Genomic DNA, 20167 nt, shown 5'->3' on the forward strand with positions numbered 1-20167 from the left:
GCACCTGCACCAGTTCTTCAGTGCAGTCCCCAGCTGAGGCCCAGGTGCCAGTAGCAGGGGCTGTAGAAGCCATGGCTGATAAGGCTCTGACTAGCAGTCTCCTGGTGCAGAGTTTGCCCAACCTTTCACTGTGTCCTTTCCCCTCAAACAACCCCGCAGCAGAGCACCCACAATGCTCTTTGGGGCAGGCTGGTGTGAGTGGTTTGTCGGACTGATAGGCGAGCCAAGGCCGGGGTGCATAATTCAGGTTGTTGGCACCAACCCAGAGGAAAGCCCTGGTTTCCAACCCCTGGATTAAAACAGCCCAAACCGGACGCACTCCCCCTGCTAGTCTCTGGTCTGCCTGTATCAATTCCCATTTTGGGAATAAGGGGCTTTTGAAACCAGGGGGTCATTTTGAAAGGCTCCCCAGGTATACGGGAAGCTGCGTTTCAAACCCAGCAGTTCTGAAGCATGTGTGGTTGCCCTTATGCTAATGAGATACTGCATATTCATAGCAGCATCTCATTAGCATATCTCAAAGCACCATATTACCATAGCCCAGCCTTAAGAGTGTAAACAAAGTGGACAGGTGAAAGAGCAGGGACTGCCTGTGTGAATCCAGCCCCAGGCATGCCAGGGGTCCAGCCCTGCTTGGCACAGCCAGAATATGCACAGTAACAGCAGCAAAGCTCTCTGGGAAAAGCAGTTTGTCAGCTGTAAAATAGGTCATACGGCACTGCGAACAGCTGGATGGTTGTGCTCCCTTGATACCCATACATAAAGGCTGAGGTGTCAAGCAGCAGGAGTACTGGAGAACAGACTAGCCCCCCTGACTCTTTGTGCTACAGAAAGGGAGCCACAAGACGCAGTCGAGGCAGCTGGCCCAGCGCTGACAGGTGAAACAAAATGCTGCTTTATTAAAACAAAGGAACTTTTATTGGAGGTGAAACAGAAAGCACCAGTCTGTCAGCCACCCCCCCACCCACTGGGTGGAGGAGAGCGGATCTGTACTCCATAAATACAGCAGAAGGTGCACGGAGGTCTGGCTGGATACAGCTCAGTTGTTTCCCAGCTGGTACCCAGCTTTGCAGCGAGAGGGATGGATTTGTATTTCAGCTCACCAGGCCTGAGAAACACAAAGACAGAAAGGTGAAACCAGAACAGCCACAGTCCTGGCCCCTGAGAGGTGCAGCTCAGCCCCTCCCCCACCTTGAGCCCACCACAGTGGAGAGATCCCCACACCACGCCCAGTGTTTTACCGCAGGAACTGAGAGCATCACTTCCAATGCAAGAGCCAACGCAGCTGAAATGTTCTGGAGCTAAATATCCACCCAACCCAATGGGAACTCACTCAGCCCAGCCCATTATTCTCCTGCATCCTATTGGAGACACTTACCCAGATAGTCATCCATAAGGGAGCCAATGGCGAACTGCAAACAAAAAACACAGAGATTAATGCCAAAGCAGAGACTACAAGAAGTCCTGTGGCACTTAACAGACCAACAAATATTTTGGAGCATAAGCATTCATGGGCAAAGACTGGCTTTGTCAGATGCATGAGCGGGGAGGAGGGGGTCAGAGGAGGATTTAAAGAGGGAGTCTCGGTAAAGGGCAGGGGCAGAGCCGACAAGGTCTATTCAGTCAGGGTGGATATGGCCCATTATTGGCAGTTAATGTGGAATTGTGAACATCAAGGCTGTGTCTACACTAGCTCCCAACTTCGATGGGAGCCTGGTAAGTAGGGTGTTGGGAGATTACTAATGACGCGCTGCGGTGCATATGCAGCACTTCATTAAGCTAGTTCTCTCCCGCGGCAACTCCAAAGTGCTGACTTGCGTGTAGCCGCAGCTCACCTGCCGGTACTTCGAAGTCCCTTTACTCCTCCAAATTAATACTCTCAAGTTGCCGTGGGGGAGAATTAGCTTAATGAAGTGCTGCATATGCACTGCAGCACTTCATTTATAATCTCCCCACACCCAACCTACCAGGATCCCTTCGAAGTTGGGAGCTAGTGTAGACACAGCCCAAGAGAGGAGAAATAAAGTCAGGTCAGTCCTGGCGGATGTGGCCCATTGTCAGCTGCTAATGTGGAGCTGTGAACATCAAGAGTAGAGAAACTGCTTTTGTAATGGGCCAACCACTCCCAGTCTCTGTTCAATCCTTGATTGATGGACTCAAATTTGCAAATGAATTACAGCTCTGACATTTCTCTTTGCATTTTCCTTTTGAAATTTCTTTGTCGTAGGACGGCTACTTTTAAATCTGTTACTGAGTGTCCAGGGAGATTGAAGTGTTCTCCTACAGGTTTGTGTATGGTACCATTCCTGAGGTCTGATTTATGTCCATTTATTCTTTTACATAGAGACTGTCCAGTATGGCCAATGTAAACTGCGGTGGGGCATTGCTGGCACATGATGGCATGCATTACACTAGTAGATGTGCAGGTGAAAGAGCCCCTGATGGTGTGGTTGATGTTAGGTCCTGTGATGATCTCGCTGGTGTGGACGTGTGAGCAGAGTTGGCAGTGAGGTTTGTTGCAGGGATTGGTTCCAGGTTTAGAGTTACTGTGTGAGTTGCCCCTGCCTGCACACCCCTGCTGCTCACCCACAGTGTTTTAGCGCCCCCTTCTGGGAGAGGCTGGGAATGAATGCCCCAGCCCTCTTGCCCTGCTGCGTACAGTGCCCCTTACTGGAACAGGCTGGGGCTGGAGTAGCCAAGAGCTCCTAACCTGTTCCTTGCTGAGAGCTGGGGATCTGCACATGTATCCGCGCACACAGGATTTACTGGGAGAGGTATCAAAGACTCACAATGTCATTCTTATCCACTCTGGTCCCCACGATTTTCAACCGGATCTCATCGTCCTGCTGGATCACGATGTCCTAGAGATACGCAGCACTAGAGTGAGACCCACTTACGAGCTTCCTCCCCTTCTCAGACACACAGAGGTAGAAAAGGCGGAACACTAAGTTGCTCTTAACTCCTGCAAGTAAAGCGTGTCCGACAGAGGGAAAGCAAACTCCTCCTCACCACCCATGTCTGCTCCAGGAGTCTCCCCCACCCCCAGCTGGATCTCACTCCCTCTCCAGGCACTCCCATTTACACCCCAGCCTCCCCACAAAGCACCATCCACCCAGAACTCACCTCATCCACTGTCTTGTAGCAGGGAGGGTTGGAGTTTGGGTCAAACTCCATCTCGGAGGGAATGGACTGAGAAAAGAACAGGAGTCAGTGAGTGAGGAGCTCCCCAGATATTACCCTACCTGCTCCACCCCCAGCACCCTGCTTACATGTCGAGATATGAAGCAGGACATGGGCCCGATTTCGGTGAAGAGTCCAACCTGCCAGAAGGGGAAGCAGCAATTCCATTAGCATATCCATAAGTGGATTAATCCAGTTCTCCATCAATACCAACACTCCTCACCAGCCCAGAGACACCCACTGCTCACAGTCACCCAGACATCAGTCAGAGGCAGAACAGCTCTCGCACATCCCTTCCAGATCTGCTCTGGGGCCCCTCGAGCCTTGCCACAGGGGACACCTTGCACTTCCAAGCTAGGGAGCCACCCATCCCTGGTTTAGCCCCATGAATCCCCCTATTCATCCCTTTCCTTCAAAGGCCTTGAAAAGAACAGGACTGTTTGCATTGGCCACAACCACCATATCTCAGCATTATGACAATGACTGTAATCTAGCTTCATGCTTCAGATTTTCAGCCAGTCACCTGCAGGGACCAGGAAGGAACATTTTCCTTCCAATGCACAGTCTGGGCTGGGTTGGGTCCCCTGCTGCACCTTCTGCTGAAGCATCAGAGATCAGCCACTGCTGCAGATAGGACACAGGACAAGGTGGGCCCATGCCCTGAGGTGCCCCAGAGGATCCTCTTTCTAAAAGCCTGGCTGGAGCACCATGCCTAGATTGCAGGACTGGAGTCAGGAAGGAATTCTGTCTCCAGCAGATCAGCAGGGACCTTTGGGGTGTTTCGCCTGCCCTTACAGCATGGCACATGTGGAACGCTTATTTGGATCATCTGGGCATATCTTGCCGAATCAATTCCCTGCCACAGCAGGGTCCTCGGACATTGGGGGCCACTTGGTCTCTACTGTTCTCTGCCTGGGGCTCACAATTTAGTTACAAATGGACTCAAGTCACTTGATTCAATGCAGGGGCAGCCTGGTGAGTTCTCTGGCCTGTGTCATACAGGAGGAAGGACAAGATAATCTAATGGTCCCTTCTCACTTTACACACACGCGTGCACGCGTTCGCACTCCCACAGCATTGGGTTACCTTGTTGACCTGGGTCACCACAGCATCCACTACCTCCCCCTTGAAGGGCCGGAAGACAATGGCCTTGTACTTGACAGGGTAGAGCACGAAGCCACGGCCTGGCTGGATGACGCCTGCCCCAATGTTGTCAATGGTGGTGACTGCAATGACGAAGCCGTACCTGGGGGAGAATGGGAACCCACTCTTTTAGTGCAGGAGCAGAGGGAACAGGCCAGAGAGGGAGCTGCTACAGAGGGGGCACCTCCTACTCACTCCCAAAGGCGAGGGTCTTTGGGTCCTCCAAACAGAACCCCCCTTTTCCAATCCCCACTTCTTCCTTCCATGCATCGGCAACTGACAACCCCATCCCTCCATCCCCACTTCACAATCTGTCCACACACACTTTCCCATCACCCCCCACACTTGGGTTATCTCCATCCCAACCTCCCATAGGCCTACCCCTCCAGACCATCCTGCCCATCCTCACTTGCCAGTGCAGGTCCCCTCCACTTCTGTGAACAACTTCTGCTTGACAGTATTGAGGAGATTGGGCCCAAAGTAGCGTGGATGCAGCAGGATCTCGTGCTCCAGGGAGATCTATGGAAACAGGAAAAGGGGGTGAGGGAGCAAAGCAGAGATCTGCAAACCATTGACCAATCCCTCTCTCCCTGACCTCTGGCAGACTGAACAGCAGATGGTGGGCATGGAAAACTGTGGCTGTTGAGACCTCTCGATGTGGGGAAAATTCCCCATTATGCACAGGCAATGGTGCATGCTGGGGGCCTGGATGGGTGAAGGGAGAATGCCTCTGGGGCAGAGAGGGACCGTGCTGGGTGGGGACTACGGATGCACCTGGTGGGCTGCTCCTCTGAGGGGAGGTCAAACAGCAACTGGTTCCTGGGAAAAGGGCTGGGAGAACAGCTGATGCCAGTAGGAAGGGATGTCCAAGCCCAGGGTCGGGCAGGTGACCCCTGGGAGGAGGATACCTCAGGGCTTGGGGGGGGGGTGTCATATCCGAGGGAGGTTCCCCGGGGGTGGGTGGAAGTTTCCTCAGGGCTTGGGGGGTGGCTGATCCCGGGGGGAGGTTCCCCCAGGCTTCGGGGGGGGGGTTATCCCGGGGGGGAGTTCCCCGGGGCTGGGGGGAAGGTTCCTCAGAGCTCAGGGGGTGGCTGATCTCCGGGGGAGGTTCCCCCAGGCTTGGGCGGGGGCTGATCCTCGGGGGGGAGGTTCCCCGGGGCTGGGGGGTGGCTGATCCCCCGGAATCGCGGGGCCAGGACTGTCACTCACGTGGTAAAACATCTTCCCAGAGGCTCTGGACCGGAAGGAACCCACAACTGTCCCCACGCACCGCCCTGCGAGCTCCTTTGTCCCGGGCCGGCGGGAGCCCCGCCTCTCGCAGGAACAAAGCTGTAGGAGTCTGTGCGCATGCGCGCCTCGAGGCCGCTCGTGTGGCGGCGTAGGGCAGAGGACGCCAGGGGGCGCTCGGGCTCCGCTGCGTGAGACTGAGCGGTTCTGAAGCCCCGCTTCAAGGGCGGGGCGAGAAGTGATTGACAGGAGACGCGGTCTCACTCCCCCGTTTTATTGGGCATTCGGATACAGAAATAAACTCTAGAAAGCGACGATCCCACGTGCCCCAGCCCGCAGCTCCCACCCCCAGTCCCTCCCAGGCTCCCCCCCACCGGGGAGCTGCCATTCATCCCCACTGCACATCTAAGACCCCACCTGCAAGGCCCCGCCCCCTCCAGCTCCCCGGACACCCCCTGCCTCCCACAGCAGGCCCCAGCTCCCCGCTACCGTGCGCGCCCCCAGCACACCCCTGTGCCGAACCCCGTACTTCCCAGTATGCACACAGCATCTCAGTGTGAAAGCACGCAGTGCTCAGATCCCAACATGCACGTATGGACTCTCGCCCCCACCCTCGGCCCCCTAAGCCACGTCTCTAAGCAAGTGCAATATCCTCCAGAAGGAATACATGAATCGCCAGCTCTAAAAAAAGGGGAGATCCTCTCTCAGACCTACCCCTCCCAATGGTAGACGCTCTCTGAGCCATAATCCCCTTGCCCAAGAGGAGGTAGTTCCTGAGACTTATCAAGGATATCTTTGGAGGTCTGCTGCCCTTGACAATGGGAAATCAAGAGGGAAGACCATGTGGTGAAGGAACAGAATAAACCTAAACATTGTGCATTTAAGTGCCTTAAAGTGGTTGTGATTCTTTCTTCCTCTAGAAGCTACAGCCAGGCTGTAGCAACCAGCTGTCAGTGGTGGTTGTGTCTCTCCCCCACACGAGACTGTATTCCCCAAATCTAGAAATGGGCACATCAGTTCAACAGCTAATATGGCATCAGAACAGTCAGGACAAAGTCCCAGGCCCATCATGCAGCAAGTCACATTTAGCCATGGGGTACTATCGAACTGACCCCCCCGACCCCATTCAGCCCTGGGGCAGCGCCACTTTGCAGCTTATGAACCAGCTATGTTCCTATTTCTTCCAACCACTTCCCCAGACCTATTTCCTACTGCCACCTCTGAGCGAAGGAAGCCAGGTTCCAATCCAGCACCAGTGAATGGACCCCCCCTAAAAAATACCCGTCAGGAAACTGCAGACTTTCAGTTCCAAATAAGATGTAAGGCTAGCTCCTCTCCCCGCGAAGGCACCCATCCCTTCTGGGAGAGGGTTTCAGACCCTGAGATCATAGGCACTAAGTTTTGTTTTTCCTGGTGGGTGCATCATCCCTCTTCCACCCTACAGCCCCATCCCCTCCTGCAAGAACCTGTTGCCCGCTCCTCTCTGCCCTTCCCAGAACACTTCCTGCTAGTTGTTGAACAAGTGCTCGGTTGACAGCCCTCGTGCCTGTCCCAAATAGCTGTTCAGCAGGCAGCCCTGGGGCCCACATTACAGCTGTGGTTGGTGAGCTCCCCTATTTCTTCCCCTGCGTGCTCGAGCTGCAGAGGACCCACAGAGTGGGTGCCCTACGCATGAAATTTGGCTAGAGTCCACAGGCTGGGGCCCCACACCCTCAGCTTCAGAGTGCAGCAAAAAGGCATTAGCACTGACAGCCACATGCTGGCCTCCAATGCCCCTCAGGTGTCTCTCTGCTACTGCTGGCATGAGTCCTTCTTTGGATAGTGGATCCCTCCCAGAGCAGGGGGGAGCAGAAGCAGTCTAGTGCAAGCTGCCCACACGGGAAGCTGGAAATGTACATCCAGCTTAGGAGAGGGCAGGGGTCTGGGCCTGGCCATCAGGCAGGGAATGACCTTCAGTTCAAATTTGCACAGCTGGGCTTGGGGCTGAATGGTTCTGCGTATAGAGAGCTCCAGTCCCGGTGGAACACAGCTTCCAGTTGCTCCCGCAAAGTGAGCTGGGCAGTCCCTGGGGCAGCCTCACTCTGGTTGACCACCAGCCCCACCCCAGCAGTGTTGATGAAGTAATCCTCCGACCAGTTTGAGGTGCCTGCAAGAGAGGAGCAAAGGTCAAGCTTATTCAGGGCCCTTGCTGGCTTCCACTTCTCCTCTGCTCTAACCCACAGAACACCACTTCCCTCCCAGTTCTGAGGCTAGAACCCAGGAGTCCTGACTCCCAATCCTGTCACCCATCACTGAACTGAGATCCTGTAACTGCTCTTAATGATGACTTCCCTGGCCCCCATAGCCTATGATTCCAAGCCCCTGGGCTGATCCCCTACCCTACTGCTGGGGAGAGACGCACCAATATAGGCCAGGCGATCGGTCACCATGTACTTGTTGTGGTTGACACGGGAGAAGGGAATGAGTTTCTGCTCCGCCGATGCAGGGACAACAAAGAGTTTCTAAAAGAGACAAACGCAAAATCACCTTTGAGCCCACAGGCCCAGCAGGTCCCTTGGTACAGCGTACTACAGGAGGTTTAGATTAAGAAATAAATACAAGTTCAGCTAATTTAGGCCCAAAACCTAGAGGAGTGTGGGAAACTGACATTACTATTGTGAGAAAGCTAAAAATAAGCTAGAGATACCATGTTATGAGAGAGTAAGGCCACAACCCTGGGTAGGTTACTTTTATGTTGTGCTTATAGCTGGTTTGACCAAGGTTTGCAAAAAGTGTTTTTAAGAATTGTAAATTTTTTATTTAAATGTTTTCTGTATTTATAGTATGGGAAGCACATTAGTGCAGATGCGGATTTTAAAAATGTGTAATGCAAAAAGCCAATAAGAAGGTAGTGGGAATATAGTTATAGTAATGGACAGTTTAACATTAATTGATATTACAATAGATTATAAAAGGAGTAGTTTTGCTAAATTGCAACAGAGCTTCAATGAAAATTGACAGGGTACCCTCAGATTCCAGGTTTGTAAGGCTGTACTTCTCTCTGATATTGGTGTTCCCCTTAAGCTGAGAGCTTGGGCGGCTGTCCAGGGGATATTCAGACGCCACCCAGCTGATCAGCAGAGTACCTACTACCAGAGTGGGCAGTATGCGTGTCTACGGGTGGTGCACATCTGCACATGCCTTGGTGCACATAACAAAATTTATTGCATCCACGGATTGAAAAAATTAGAGGCAACACTGCTGACCAATACACTATCTCATCTGTGTAAGGAAAGGCAGGTCTACACGTCAAATGCTGCAGCAGCTCAGCTGCACTGAAACAGCTACACCACAGTAGCATTTCAGTGAAGTTGCTATGATACTGACAGGACAGCCTCTTTTGTCAATGTAGTTAATCCACCTCCATGAGATGTGGCAGCTATGTTGATGCGAGAAACCCTCCCATTGACACTGCGCTGTATATAACTCGGGTTTGGTCAGTATAACTGCATCACTTGGCATGTGGATTTTTCATACCTGAGCAAAGTACTGGTGTAAGTTTATAGTGTAGACATGGGCTCAGACTGTAGTATTGTATAAGTGATTATCATGCATCTGTTTGCTTACCTCATGATTTTTCTTTTTATCATAAAGTTTGGTGGCAGCATTCAAAGTGACACCTAGTGGTCCTCTACAAAATGATTTTATTTTATTTATTTTTTTTTTGTAACTGACCTAGAGGTTCAGATCTGAAAATCAAGCTGGGTTTTATTGCACTTTTGCTTTAACAACTTAATATGAATTGGGAACTTTACACCACACAGGTTACAAAAGATTACACAGGTGATCTTTCACCCCGGACCAATGCAGGGCACTGATACAGAGGGAGCTCCCAACACAAAAGGCCTCTCTCCCCCCATCCTCATGCTTCCTACCAGCTGGCCCCTCCACTGAGCCATGGAGAGGAAAGGTCCCCTGAGGTCCCAGCCTGCCCCAGCCCAGGCACTTCAGCATCCTACTTCAGTCCCACTCCAGGTCTCACCACTTCGATGGGGCAGCCCAGGGGCTCCTGGCTGAGGATTCTGAGCGACTCCAGGAACAGGAACATGGACAGGTCCGAGTGCTGCCAGCAGCTGATGAGCAACTTCACTTTCACGTGCCTGTCGCAGGCAGCAGCCCGCAGTGCATCATCAATGACTGGCCAGAACCTGAACGGCAGCCCGAGGAGAGCAGATCAGGGGCAAAGTGCCTCACAACCAACAGTCCCCCAGCCATAGCCCCTGTAATACCCAGATCCTGGGCTACAGCCTCACTACTGTTCAGCCCCTGGGTCCTGGTGCTCAGACCATGGTCTCCAACTGCCTACCTATAGGTCAGATCCTTCCACGTACCCTCCCCTCTTCCCAACCAACCCAGCCCAGGTTATAATTCCACTTCTGCCCAGCTCCTCAGGAACAGCCCCACCTTGCCTATCCCCCAGCCATTTATCTGACATTCACCAGTGCCAGCCTGTGTCTGACTCCCTCTCTCTCCTCCCCACCCTCACTTTCTGCAGAGCCCAGGGTGTCCATGCTGTCAGCTTCATGGCGGCGGGTAGCATGGGACTCCCGGCTGTGTCTTGAAGGGGCAGTGTGAGGGGAGCTGGCTGCCTGAACCCCACCTCTAGCCTGCACATCTTCTGGCCCTCACCTCTTGGGCTGGCAGAAGGTGCACTGGGGCACATAGTCCATCACTGAGATGTAGATGAAGTCCTGGGCATCCTGGATGGTGCTGACAATAGCTGTGAGGTCTGGGGTGCGGCCTGTGGAGCAAAGGGCAGGAGGGGAGCTCTGCAACCCAAACAAACGCAGGTATAGAGACAGGCAGGGCATGTCAAAGCACAGAATCTAGGAGTGAGTGACGGGGCTTTCAGGGGCCAAAGCCTGGCAGGGTGAGTGTGTCATAGCACAGATCCCGGGGCCTCCTGGGGAAGGGAGAGGCCCCTAGCAGGGAGCCATCTCCAGAGCTTGGACCCAGTCCCTCTGCCAAGACAGTGAAACACCCAGTAGTGATAGTAGGCACTGACCCAGCTGTGGGCCCCAGGATGGCAAAGGAGGTAACAGGATAAGGAAGCAGCCATGATGAGCCGCCCAGCTCGACAGAGCCTGCACGGACACTTACGGAGAGGTACAGCTCTGCACTGCTGCCATTGAGCTGCAGCTTCAGGGGATGGCTTAGGCTGGACCGTGCAGAGACATAAGCTGGCCATGCCGAGGGGAGCGAGGCCCCCTGCCCTCCTAGTGCCTGGTACATGGTGAAGATCCGGCGCAGGTCATTGGCCACACAGCTGCAGTTGTAGAGCACAGCACCCAGCTCCTTCACCTGCAAGGCAGGGGTGTTTGAGAACAGGACTCAACTCCAGCAGGAGACACAAGCTGTACTCTGAACACCAGGGACCCAGGCAAGTGAGTGTAACCCCAGTGGACGGCCAGCTTCACCGCCCAAAGGCCAGCTACACAATGAGTCTCAGCTCCAGTGCTAACCCTGCCCCACAAGGACCCAGAAGCCCCAGTCTCTAGGAGCACTCAGCCTCAGAATCACAGAATCACAGGGCTGGAAGGGACCTCAGGAGGTCATCTAGTCCAGCCCCCTGCTTCAAGCAGGATCAACCCCCACTAAGTCATCCCAGCCAGGACCTCGTCCAGCTGGGACTTAAAAACCTCAAGGGATGGAGAATCCACCACCTCTCTAGGCAACGCATTCCAATGCTTCACTACCCACCTGGTGAAGTAGTTTTTCCTACTATCTAACCTACACCTCTCCCTCTTCAACTTCAGACCTCCCAGTCTACCACCCCCAGAATGCCTGTGCCAGTGAGTGCCAGTCCTGGGGAGCGCACCTTCTCTCTTCCCATGCCCTCCCGCTCCAAGCCCCAGTTCCTGGGAGCACACTTCTCCTCTGCTTGCCCCCTTCCACTGGTACCTGCGTTAGTGAGCGCCAGTCCATGTTGGCACTGCCAATGTAGATGTGCTTGCCATCCACCACCCAGAACTTGGTGTGCACAATCCCTCCAGTCAGGCGCGTCAACTCCACATACTTGATGTCTGCACCTGCAGGGGGCACCAGCAGTACGTGAGCCATCACCCAGAGACATCTCTTCCCGCCTCCTTCAGCCTGGCTAGTCCAGCTCCACTGTGAGGGGTTTCTCTGCCCCCTGCCTGGGGCTGACAATTCACCTCATATACTTATCTCATAGAGCTGGAAAAGGGACCTCAAGAGAGGTCATCAAGTCCAGTCCCCTACCCTCTTGGCAGGACCAAGCACCATCCCTGAAAGATTTTTTGTTTGTTTTAATCTATTTGGCCCAGACCCCTAAATGGCTTCAACGAGCAAACTCACAACCCTGGGTTTACAAGGCCAATGCTCAAACCACAGAGCCATCCGCAGCCCCATCACTAACCCAATGTTGGCTTGGGGGGGTTGCCCCAACTTCGATGTTACCTTTCCTGGCCAACTCCTCCGTGTCCTGGTCTGACTTTTGGGGGCTGTTCACAGCAATGCTCAGCTTTATTCCCTGAGAAGGCAGGTCCTGCAGCTTCTCCAACACTCGCCTGCCCTGCAGGAGCAGCGTAAGTGTTATGGCTGAGCAGCCCATTGTCCCTTGCCCCCTAACAGCAGCAGGGAAGAGCTCCCTCTGCTCATTCCAAGTCTCACCTGCCAGGACGAGGGTTCTTCCTCCTCAGTGTCTGAATCCCGGAGAGTGAAGTAGAAAGCAGCAATGTCCACAGAATGGTTGGCAGCATCCAACAAGTCCATCCAGGCCTGGTAAATGGGGAGGTGGCGGGGGCTGGAGGGGCTGTAAGCCAGGCCCACAGGGATGCTTTCCACCAGCACCAAACTGCAGAAGCGACAGAAGGGAGAAGAGAGATAGACAGGCTTAGGAGGAGGATACCTGAACCGTGATAGTGGATAGTCTCTGAGAGGTAGCCATGTTAGTCTGTATCTCCGCAAAACAAAACAAGCTCTTCTGTAGCACATTACAGACCAACAATATTATTTATTATCTCCTCCCCTGCTTCCGCACCCCTTTTCTTCCCCCATCTAATTGATTTGTCAGTTTTTTCTTTCACTTTTTTCATTCTTCTTCTCTCAGTTATCAGTCACTTTCCAAATCTGAATACATGGGCGTGTTCAACAAAAGCTCATCACCTCAGAAATAATACAGTTAGTCTTTAAGGTGTCACAGGACTGCCTTTTTATTTAGTAATAGTGGAGGCATCTGTACTTGCCAGGACCAGCAGGGAACAGAACCAAAGCCATCTGCTGAGTCCCGATGCAAGCAGAGCTGTCTTCTAACACCGCTGTCTCTGCTGTCAGTATATGCTACTGTCCACCACCTCTGTTTGACCACCTGCAGATAGATGCTGTCACTACACCCGTGCTACTGCCAACCACCTCCATGTGATGGCCTGCCCCCGGCAAGACTCCTTACCTGCACTGTGGGCTGCACGCCTCCTCTGGCTCTCTCCACAGGTTGGCCACATGACTCCAGGCCAGGTGCCACTGGCCCATCATCCCCAGGATGGAGACAGGGGTGCTGTGCTCCCACAGGAGCCAACCAGAGATGCCCAAAATGAGCAGGAAGGGAAGAAGCACACAGCAGGAGGACGAGAAAAGGAAATGCTAACAAGAAAGAGAATAGCACTTAGTAGGGAGCCCTGCCTGGGGCAGAAACCAACCCAAAGGGACATCTCTCCAGGACCCCATGGACAAGGACCCATTTCTATATCCACCCAACCCTACCAGGGACAGAACAGGGGCTGGATGGACCAGGTCTGTTCTCTTCCAAGTAGCAGTGTCCAGAACTCAGTGCTGCAGAGAAAGGTTGCTGGGCACTGTGCTCTCCATGCAGGGACTGTTCCACCCAGCAATGGTTGAGCCAGCGATGCCCTCTCTCAGGCCCTGAGACTGCACCCCAGCCAGTGTGAGAGGGCAACTCTGGGCTCTTACTTCCCTGCCTGTGACATTAGGGCATGGCTCTGAGGGGAGTTGCCATGACTGTCAGGCAACGGGACAGCTGCTCAAGGGGAAATTCTGCTTGGCACCCAGCGGGGAGAGGCACTGGGATAAAGAAGGGAGCCTCGTGCTATAGCTAGACATGGAGCAGGGAGCTCAGCACCTGCACTGTTCTGTCACTCCAGTGCAGAGGTGCAGCTCTTCCTTTACCTTGTTCTGCTTCACTGGACTCTTGGCTCTGCGAGCTGGTGGATGCAGTGCTGCAGTTTCTGTCCTCATGGCCAAGCTCGCTGGTCCAGGGACAACGCTACGCACCCTTGACGTACTCATCTCTGCCAGACCAGGCATCCCACGTGCCACGCTCTGCTGGCTGGGAGCTTCACTCTGCCACCTAGGGGTTCTGGTCTTCATCCTGTCCTGCAACTTGAGGGCCAGATCCTGTAGCCTAGGGGGACTGCTGACGGCCCCACCTTGCAGCCAGAGGGCTGTGCCTTGCAGCCTGGGGGTGTTGCTGGCTGCTTTGCCCTGCAGCCTCGGACCCGTGATCTCCATGACAGCACCTGTGTCTGAGCCAGGCAGAGCCATCTCCAGGCTCTGCAGTTGATCTCTCTCATCTCTGAACTCTTGCCAGTCCAGGTTCAGCTGCTGCAGTGGGAGACAGCCAAGCCAAAGGCAGTCCTTAGTCTGGCAGCGCAGGGAGACAGCCCCCACTCCCCTAACCATTATCTCTCAGCTGAAAGGAAAAGAATGATCTAAAACAGCACTGAGCAATACAGGGGAACAAGTTGGAGGGAGGAGGCTGCAGAGCCTGAGACCTGGGATCAGCCACTACGTGCACTAATGTGAGGGTCTGCCACCTAGACACAGTGAGGCTGCTCCACGCCCCACCTCGAATGGGCTGCCTGGCATGAACAAGAGCTGCTAACATGACCACAACCCAAGACTCATGGAGGCCCAGACTGTACATGGGGCTACAGAGTTCAGGAGGCAGGGAATGATTCCAGCCCACAGTGGAGGGACTGGCAGGCTCAGTCAGGTGGTCATGGAATAAGGGCTGGGCAGTATCAGCTCAAATCCAGTCTCAGCATTGGGAGAAAAGGGGTGGTTGGCTTAAGAAGCTAGGGCATGGGACACAATGCCTTTGCTCTCTAGGACAGTGGTTTTCAACCAGTAAGCCATGGCACACTGGTGTGCCGTGAGATGTATCCAAGTGTGCCATGAAATGTCATCAATTTCCCCTTGCTGTGTCTCTGCAGAGCTACCCAGGGGAAACTGATGACCCCGCAGGACCCCATTCACACCAGGAGGCAGCTGAAATGCTGCTTTCTGGCCTGAATGAGCTGGTAGGAAGCCTGCCCCAACTCCCTGGTGGGACAATGGACAGGGAGAGAGGCCAGGATCCCGTTGGAGCTCGCAAGGGGTTTAAATGCCACATCCTGGCTCCAATGGGCTGGCAGGGGGGGGAGCTGCTTTTAGTGGTTACTCATTTACTCAACATGCCTAGCACGAGACTGAGCAGATTTTGAAAATGTGTCTGTGCTCACTGTCTAGGCGGTGTATTCTGCGGTGGATTTGAAACATTAACACGTATGATCCTTGTCCAGCGTGTCGTATGCACTGCTATGTTGCAAACCTCTCTAGTAAGACTGAACTGCAGTAAATGTGACATCTGTGAGCAGCAATTCGGCAGAAAAAAGTGGGTGTGCTGTGGAACTGGCTGTCTCACTGAAGTGTGCCATGTTACTGAAAAGGTTGGGAACCACGGCTCCAATCCAGCCCCACATCTGTAGTGACTGAAAGCCATTCTAACTGGACAGCTGTTGACTCCAGTGCATCAGGCACAATTATTTCTGATTGGTCTTGCTGTGGTTAGCCTCGGCAGAAGGAACTGAGGAGTCAGAACACTTCTCTCACCTCAGTGGGGAATCCACAAGGGCTCTGGCAGAGAGGCTAGAGAAGCGGGGGAGCACATTACCTCTTTCTCTCCTGAGCTCTCACTTTGGGAGGGGGAAAACTCCTCCATGTCTTCATCCTCCTCTGAGATCTGCAGCCTCTTCAGCCTCACGTAGGGTGACTGCAAGGGAAACAGAAAAAGCCAGATGTCAGCTCTGACAGAGTCTGCACAGCCCTGAGAGATGCTGCATGGGGCTAATGGAGACAACAGCCTATCTGTATAGTCTGTACACAGCACCAAACCTTTAGTCCCCGGGGAGCACTTGGAACGGCTAACCCACAGTTACAACCAGGGTGAGGGAGAAGCAAGGAGGGAATCACTCCAGACGGAGATATTCAAGCCAGCACAGACAAGGCAAAGCAACTCACCAAGGGGGCATCTTGGTCTAGGGCTGCTCTTCCACTGCTCCTGGAAGGCTTGAGTCTTGTTGCTGGCTTCTGAGAGAGGCCTCTCTTCATTGCAGTCCTCGTGGGTTCATCTTTGAGCTGGGGCAGTGGAGGCTCTCTGGCTAATATTGGTAAGGACTCCATGGCTGGTTCAGCCAAGGGCTTCATGGCTGGCATGAGGGTAGGGTCACTGTCTGGGTTGGGTAATGGATCCCCCATCAGAGAGAGATGCAGTTTATGAGCCTTGATACTGGCCCGGGGCTCCAGGACAAGGGAAATGTTCCCTGCCTCAGCACTGGGCACCTCTCCCAGGACCTGTAGAGGAGGAGAGAGCCCTGGTTAGTAGTTTACTCCCAGCTAGAACAAGAGCTGGACACTGACAGGACCTCCAAACTGCTCATATCACCCAGAACTAGAAGGGACCTCAGGAGGTCATCAAGTCCAGTCCCCTGCCCTCTTGGCAGGACCAAGCACCATCACTATATCTGACTTTTTTTTTTTTTAAATCTATTTGTCCCAGACCCCTAAATAGCCTCCTCAAGGATGGAGCTCATAACCCTGGGTTTAGAAAGCCAATGCTTAAACCACTGAGCTATCCCACCTACTGCAGGCTTGATTTCATCAGCGATTACAAATTAACAAGGGATTGTAATTTACAATGCTGTTAACCCTCATGACACTTGGTCCTTTGCCTAAAGCCTCAGCTTCTGTAATTCTGTAAGAAATGCAGTTTGCCCTTAAAAAAGAATAAGTTTGTAACCTTTGTGATTGCAGAGAAAAGCTTTAAAACATAACCCACGTGTGCCCCTAACAGTCCCTAGATATGACCCATGCATAATCCTGAACAGAAGTGGGAAAAGTACCTAAAAAGTTACTTGAGTAAAAGTGCACCCGCTGTCATTTCTGGATACTTGAGTACAATAAAGATGTGGTGGGTAGGGGCATGTGCACACTTTTACTCAAGTAGTTTCCAGGGTGTAACCCCCGCTTACTTGTACTTAAGTACATGCTCCCAGCTGTATTTTTACTCAAGTAACTTTTGGGGATACTTTTTCCACCTTTGACCATAAAGGCTCATATGAAAAGGAATATATATATATTTTTTTAAAACTTCATTATTTCTTGAGGCTGGTCGTAAGTGAACTTGTGATCCTTTACAGGGGAGGGGCTCAGCCTCATCATTGCTAAATTTAGCCCATTTTCCCAGGTGAAGGGAATGACACCAGGGGACCATGATGATAGCATGTAACTAGAAACCAGGTTGGTTGAGGAACACAAGGACAGCAACAGACAGATGGTGAAGAGAGTATGTATTTGTTGAGGAACACATCTGAATTTCAAGGAGTATAAGCCTACTAGGAGAGCTGAGCTGCCATAAGCCAAGAGAAGGCCTGATAAATTGAGAGATGCCAGGGTCCGGGTATAGTAGAAAACCATCTGCTGCAGAGCAGTATTGTGAAAACACTAGCTGGTGTGGCTGGCTTAATGTGAGATGGAAGATAAACTGAGTAAGTGGCAGAATTTTGGGGTGTTGGCAGTACTGGATTTACAACGCTGAGATCTTGTGCTGCAGGGCAACAAACCATCAAGAAAGGAGAGGACACCAAACGCTCAAACCTCTCTCCCATATAGCCCCCTAACGGTGCCGGGTGAGAGACTCCTCACAAGATAACTCCAAGTTCCAGGTATGAAATTCTGTCCCTTGGAGTTGTTCTTGGCTAGATGAACTTTGATCACTCTTCTTTGCTTTTTTTAACCTTAACTTCAGCCCTAGTCCACCTGCAGGGGCTGTATAGGCAGCGGAAGAGCTGTTGGGTTTGTGACACCACAAGTGGCAAGGAAGTGAAACCTGACTCTCCGAGCAGGAAGAAAGGGTTTTTACTGAGGCTGTTGAAAACACTCAGTGGATACCTGACACTTCTTTCACTCCAACACTATGGCACAGTGGGAGCTCCAAGGCATAGGGAAGCAGTGTACTTCAGTGGGTAGCTCACTGGGTTAGGGTCAACCAACGATGTGATCATGAGTAAATCTGTTTTCCCTCCCTGCCTGTCTAGTTACAATGTGAGCTCCAAGGCTAGGGAGTGGTTCTTGCTGTGTATTGGCAAAGCACCTCTTTTCTGCAGAGCTTGATAGTGGCTAGAGTCTAGACTTTAGGCAATACAGTGTCACAGACATAAGGGCTAGAAGTAATGCTCCCTCTAATTTTTTTCCATCCGAGTGAGGAATAAATTCTGTTATGTGCACCAATGCACGTGCAGATGTGCACTTCCAATAGAACCACATGTTGCTGGCCGCGGGCATTTTGCTAATCATCTGGGCAGCATTTAAATCTCTCCTGGACAGCTGTCCAAGCACCCATCTTATAAGGAATACTGGCTGTAAGGTACCATTCTGATTGAAAACTGACCACCTGCATTGCACAGGCCAGAGACCTTTATGTAGCAGATCCTGCCTCAAGTACAGAACGAGAGCTAGCTGGAGACTTTTTTTGACAAAACATTTTGGTCCAAAAATGTCAAAACTCCAACAGATCCTGAAAAGGTACTGGGTTTAATGAATTACCTGCCTTGCAGGGGGAAAATGTCAAGAGAAAAAACAAGTTTGGAAGTAGCTGAAGAACTGCCCTTTCCAAAAAAAAAGTTCTGTTTTTTGTTCTGAAAATAACTTCATTTACAATGAAAAAAGCTGGAAGAAGAAAAGTCAGAATTCTCAGAAGGACACATTTTAGTTAACCCAAAGCAAAAAAAAAAAAAAAAAGTTAATGACTTTGGCCTGATCAACTCTTGAAAGCTAAAAATCCTCATTATCATTTGTCATTCAACTGTACCCCATAACTTCTGGGTGAGCAAAAGCAGAACGCCTAGCAAAGTCACCCAGGCATAAGTTAAAGACAGCAGGTGACTGAGGATCCAAGGTGGGGGTGGGTAAGTTGTGCTACTGGTTAGCTGCACTACCCGTTCAAAACAAAAGACGAAAGAGCAGCCATGTAACCCCATAAACACGAACAAAATAACGTTTCAGGTGCTGAGCTGGGGTGGGGCAGACCCATCTCCCCAGATCGGAAAAAGTGGGTCTGCCCCCCAACAGCTGATAAATTGCTTTGTTAGTGCTCAAACCAGCCGCCGCGTAGCACTTTATTTGGTTGGGCTACAGACGAGCGCAACCCCCTCTGTTACTATCCAGCTCTTATGAGCGACTCTCTCTTCGCCGGAGCCGTCAGCGCCCAGCCATTGCTTGCGCCCTTGACAGCTCGATTCGAGCCCTGGCTGAGGCCTCTCCGCCCTGAGCGCCGCTACAGGGGTCAGCCGCTCAGCGCCGTTTCCTCTGGGCTCAGGCAACACAGGGCCTGCAGCAAGACCCGCTGTGCGCCCACCCTCGCTGCTCTGCCCCGCTCAGACCGCGGCAAGATCGCGCCCGCGAGGCAGTTCGGCGGCCCGCAGCCGGGAGATCGACGCCGCTTGGCTGAGGGACGGGCCGCAGCCTTGGGAGGAAGCCCAGCAAGCGGGCAGCTGCTCCCCGCCCCCGCCCGCCCGGCTCTCCCGCCCTCGCCCCCGGGCTCCGCTCCGCGCCCCACGCGCCCGGCTGGCAGGGGGCAGCGGCAGGTCGGGGCTCTCGCTGCCTCGCGCCAGGCTGCTGCAGGGGCCCCGATCATCAGCCGGGCGCGGTGCCTGCCCCGCCACCCTTACAAGCCGCCCGCGCCCGGCTCTCACCGGCCCCTCCGCGCTGCCCTCCGTGGCCAGGCGCGCGGAGCGCCTCACGGGAGTCCCAGCTCGCAGCGAGCCCCGTCTCCTCATGCCGGGCGGGCGAGTGGCGGGGAAGGAAGAGGCGGGCCCGGCTCCCGCGCGCGTTGACATTCAAACCCCGGGGCCGGTTTGAAATGACAGCGGGCGAGGGGCCGGCCTGCGCCCAGCGCCGCCTGGCGGCAGAATCCCGCCCACGGCTGGAGGCGCGGCCGGGGGGAGGGGCCGGGACCGGGAAACCCCGTCAAGTGCCGCTGCCCGAAGGGACCATGAGGACACCCCGCCCCGCGGGTGAGACGCAAAGAACAAACCCTGCCCCGCCACCGCAGGCAAACCCATTCCCGCGCCGCTCCCCCACGCACACGCCCCTCACCAGGCACTATGGAAACTGAAATCCCGCCCGACAAGGCGGGGTACAGAATCATTTCACCAATCAGCAGCCAGGACTCGTGGAGTGACACTAGGCTTTGACCAATCAATGAGTCCAGCCGGCACGTATTCGGAGGTCTGGAAGACCGAAGGATCGATTTCTGCGGCCAGTCAGCTCGCGGAGCATGAGC

General features: G+C 53.4%; 2 protein-coding genes across 2 annotated transcripts; both read right to left on the bottom strand.

Moving 5' to 3' along the window:
* Window positions 1–878: 878 nt before the first annotated feature.
* POLR2G (RNA polymerase II subunit G) lies at window positions 879–5651 on the bottom strand. The gene is made up of 8 exons (XM_075005753.1): window positions 5533–5651; window positions 4733–4842; window positions 4267–4426; window positions 3270–3320; window positions 3124–3189; window positions 2790–2861; window positions 1379–1412; window positions 879–1108 (listed from the first exon to the last, which is right to left on the bottom strand). Exons 1-8 carry the CDS (start codon window positions 5542–5544, stop codon window positions 1095–1097), a joined length of 519 nt encoding a protein of 172 aa, XP_074861854.1. The 5' UTR covers window positions 5545–5651; the 3' UTR covers window positions 879–1094.
* A 360-nt stretch (window positions 5652–6011) lies between these two features.
* On the bottom strand, window positions 6012–19936 carry LOC142019202 (5'-3' exonuclease PLD4-like). The gene is made up of 13 exons (XM_075005752.1): window positions 19578–19936; window positions 15847–16179; window positions 15500–15598; window positions 13735–14169; window positions 13001–13191; window positions 12223–12406; window positions 12010–12124; window positions 11491–11618; window positions 10690–10890; window positions 10219–10358; window positions 9572–9737; window positions 7952–8051; window positions 6012–7696 (listed from the first exon to the last, which is right to left on the bottom strand). The coding sequence occupies exons 1-13, from the start codon at window positions 19719–19721 to the stop codon at window positions 7503–7505; spliced, it is 2430 nt and encodes an 809-aa protein (XP_074861853.1). The 5' UTR covers window positions 19722–19936; the 3' UTR covers window positions 6012–7502.
* Between the last annotated feature and the right edge of the window lie 231 nt (window positions 19937–20167).

The sequence above is a fragment of the Carettochelys insculpta genome, chromosome 11, assembly GCF_033958435.1.
Source record: "Carettochelys insculpta isolate YL-2023 chromosome 11, ASM3395843v1, whole genome shotgun sequence".
NCBI classification, from domain to species: Eukaryota; Metazoa; Chordata; order Testudines; family Carettochelyidae; genus Carettochelys; species Carettochelys insculpta.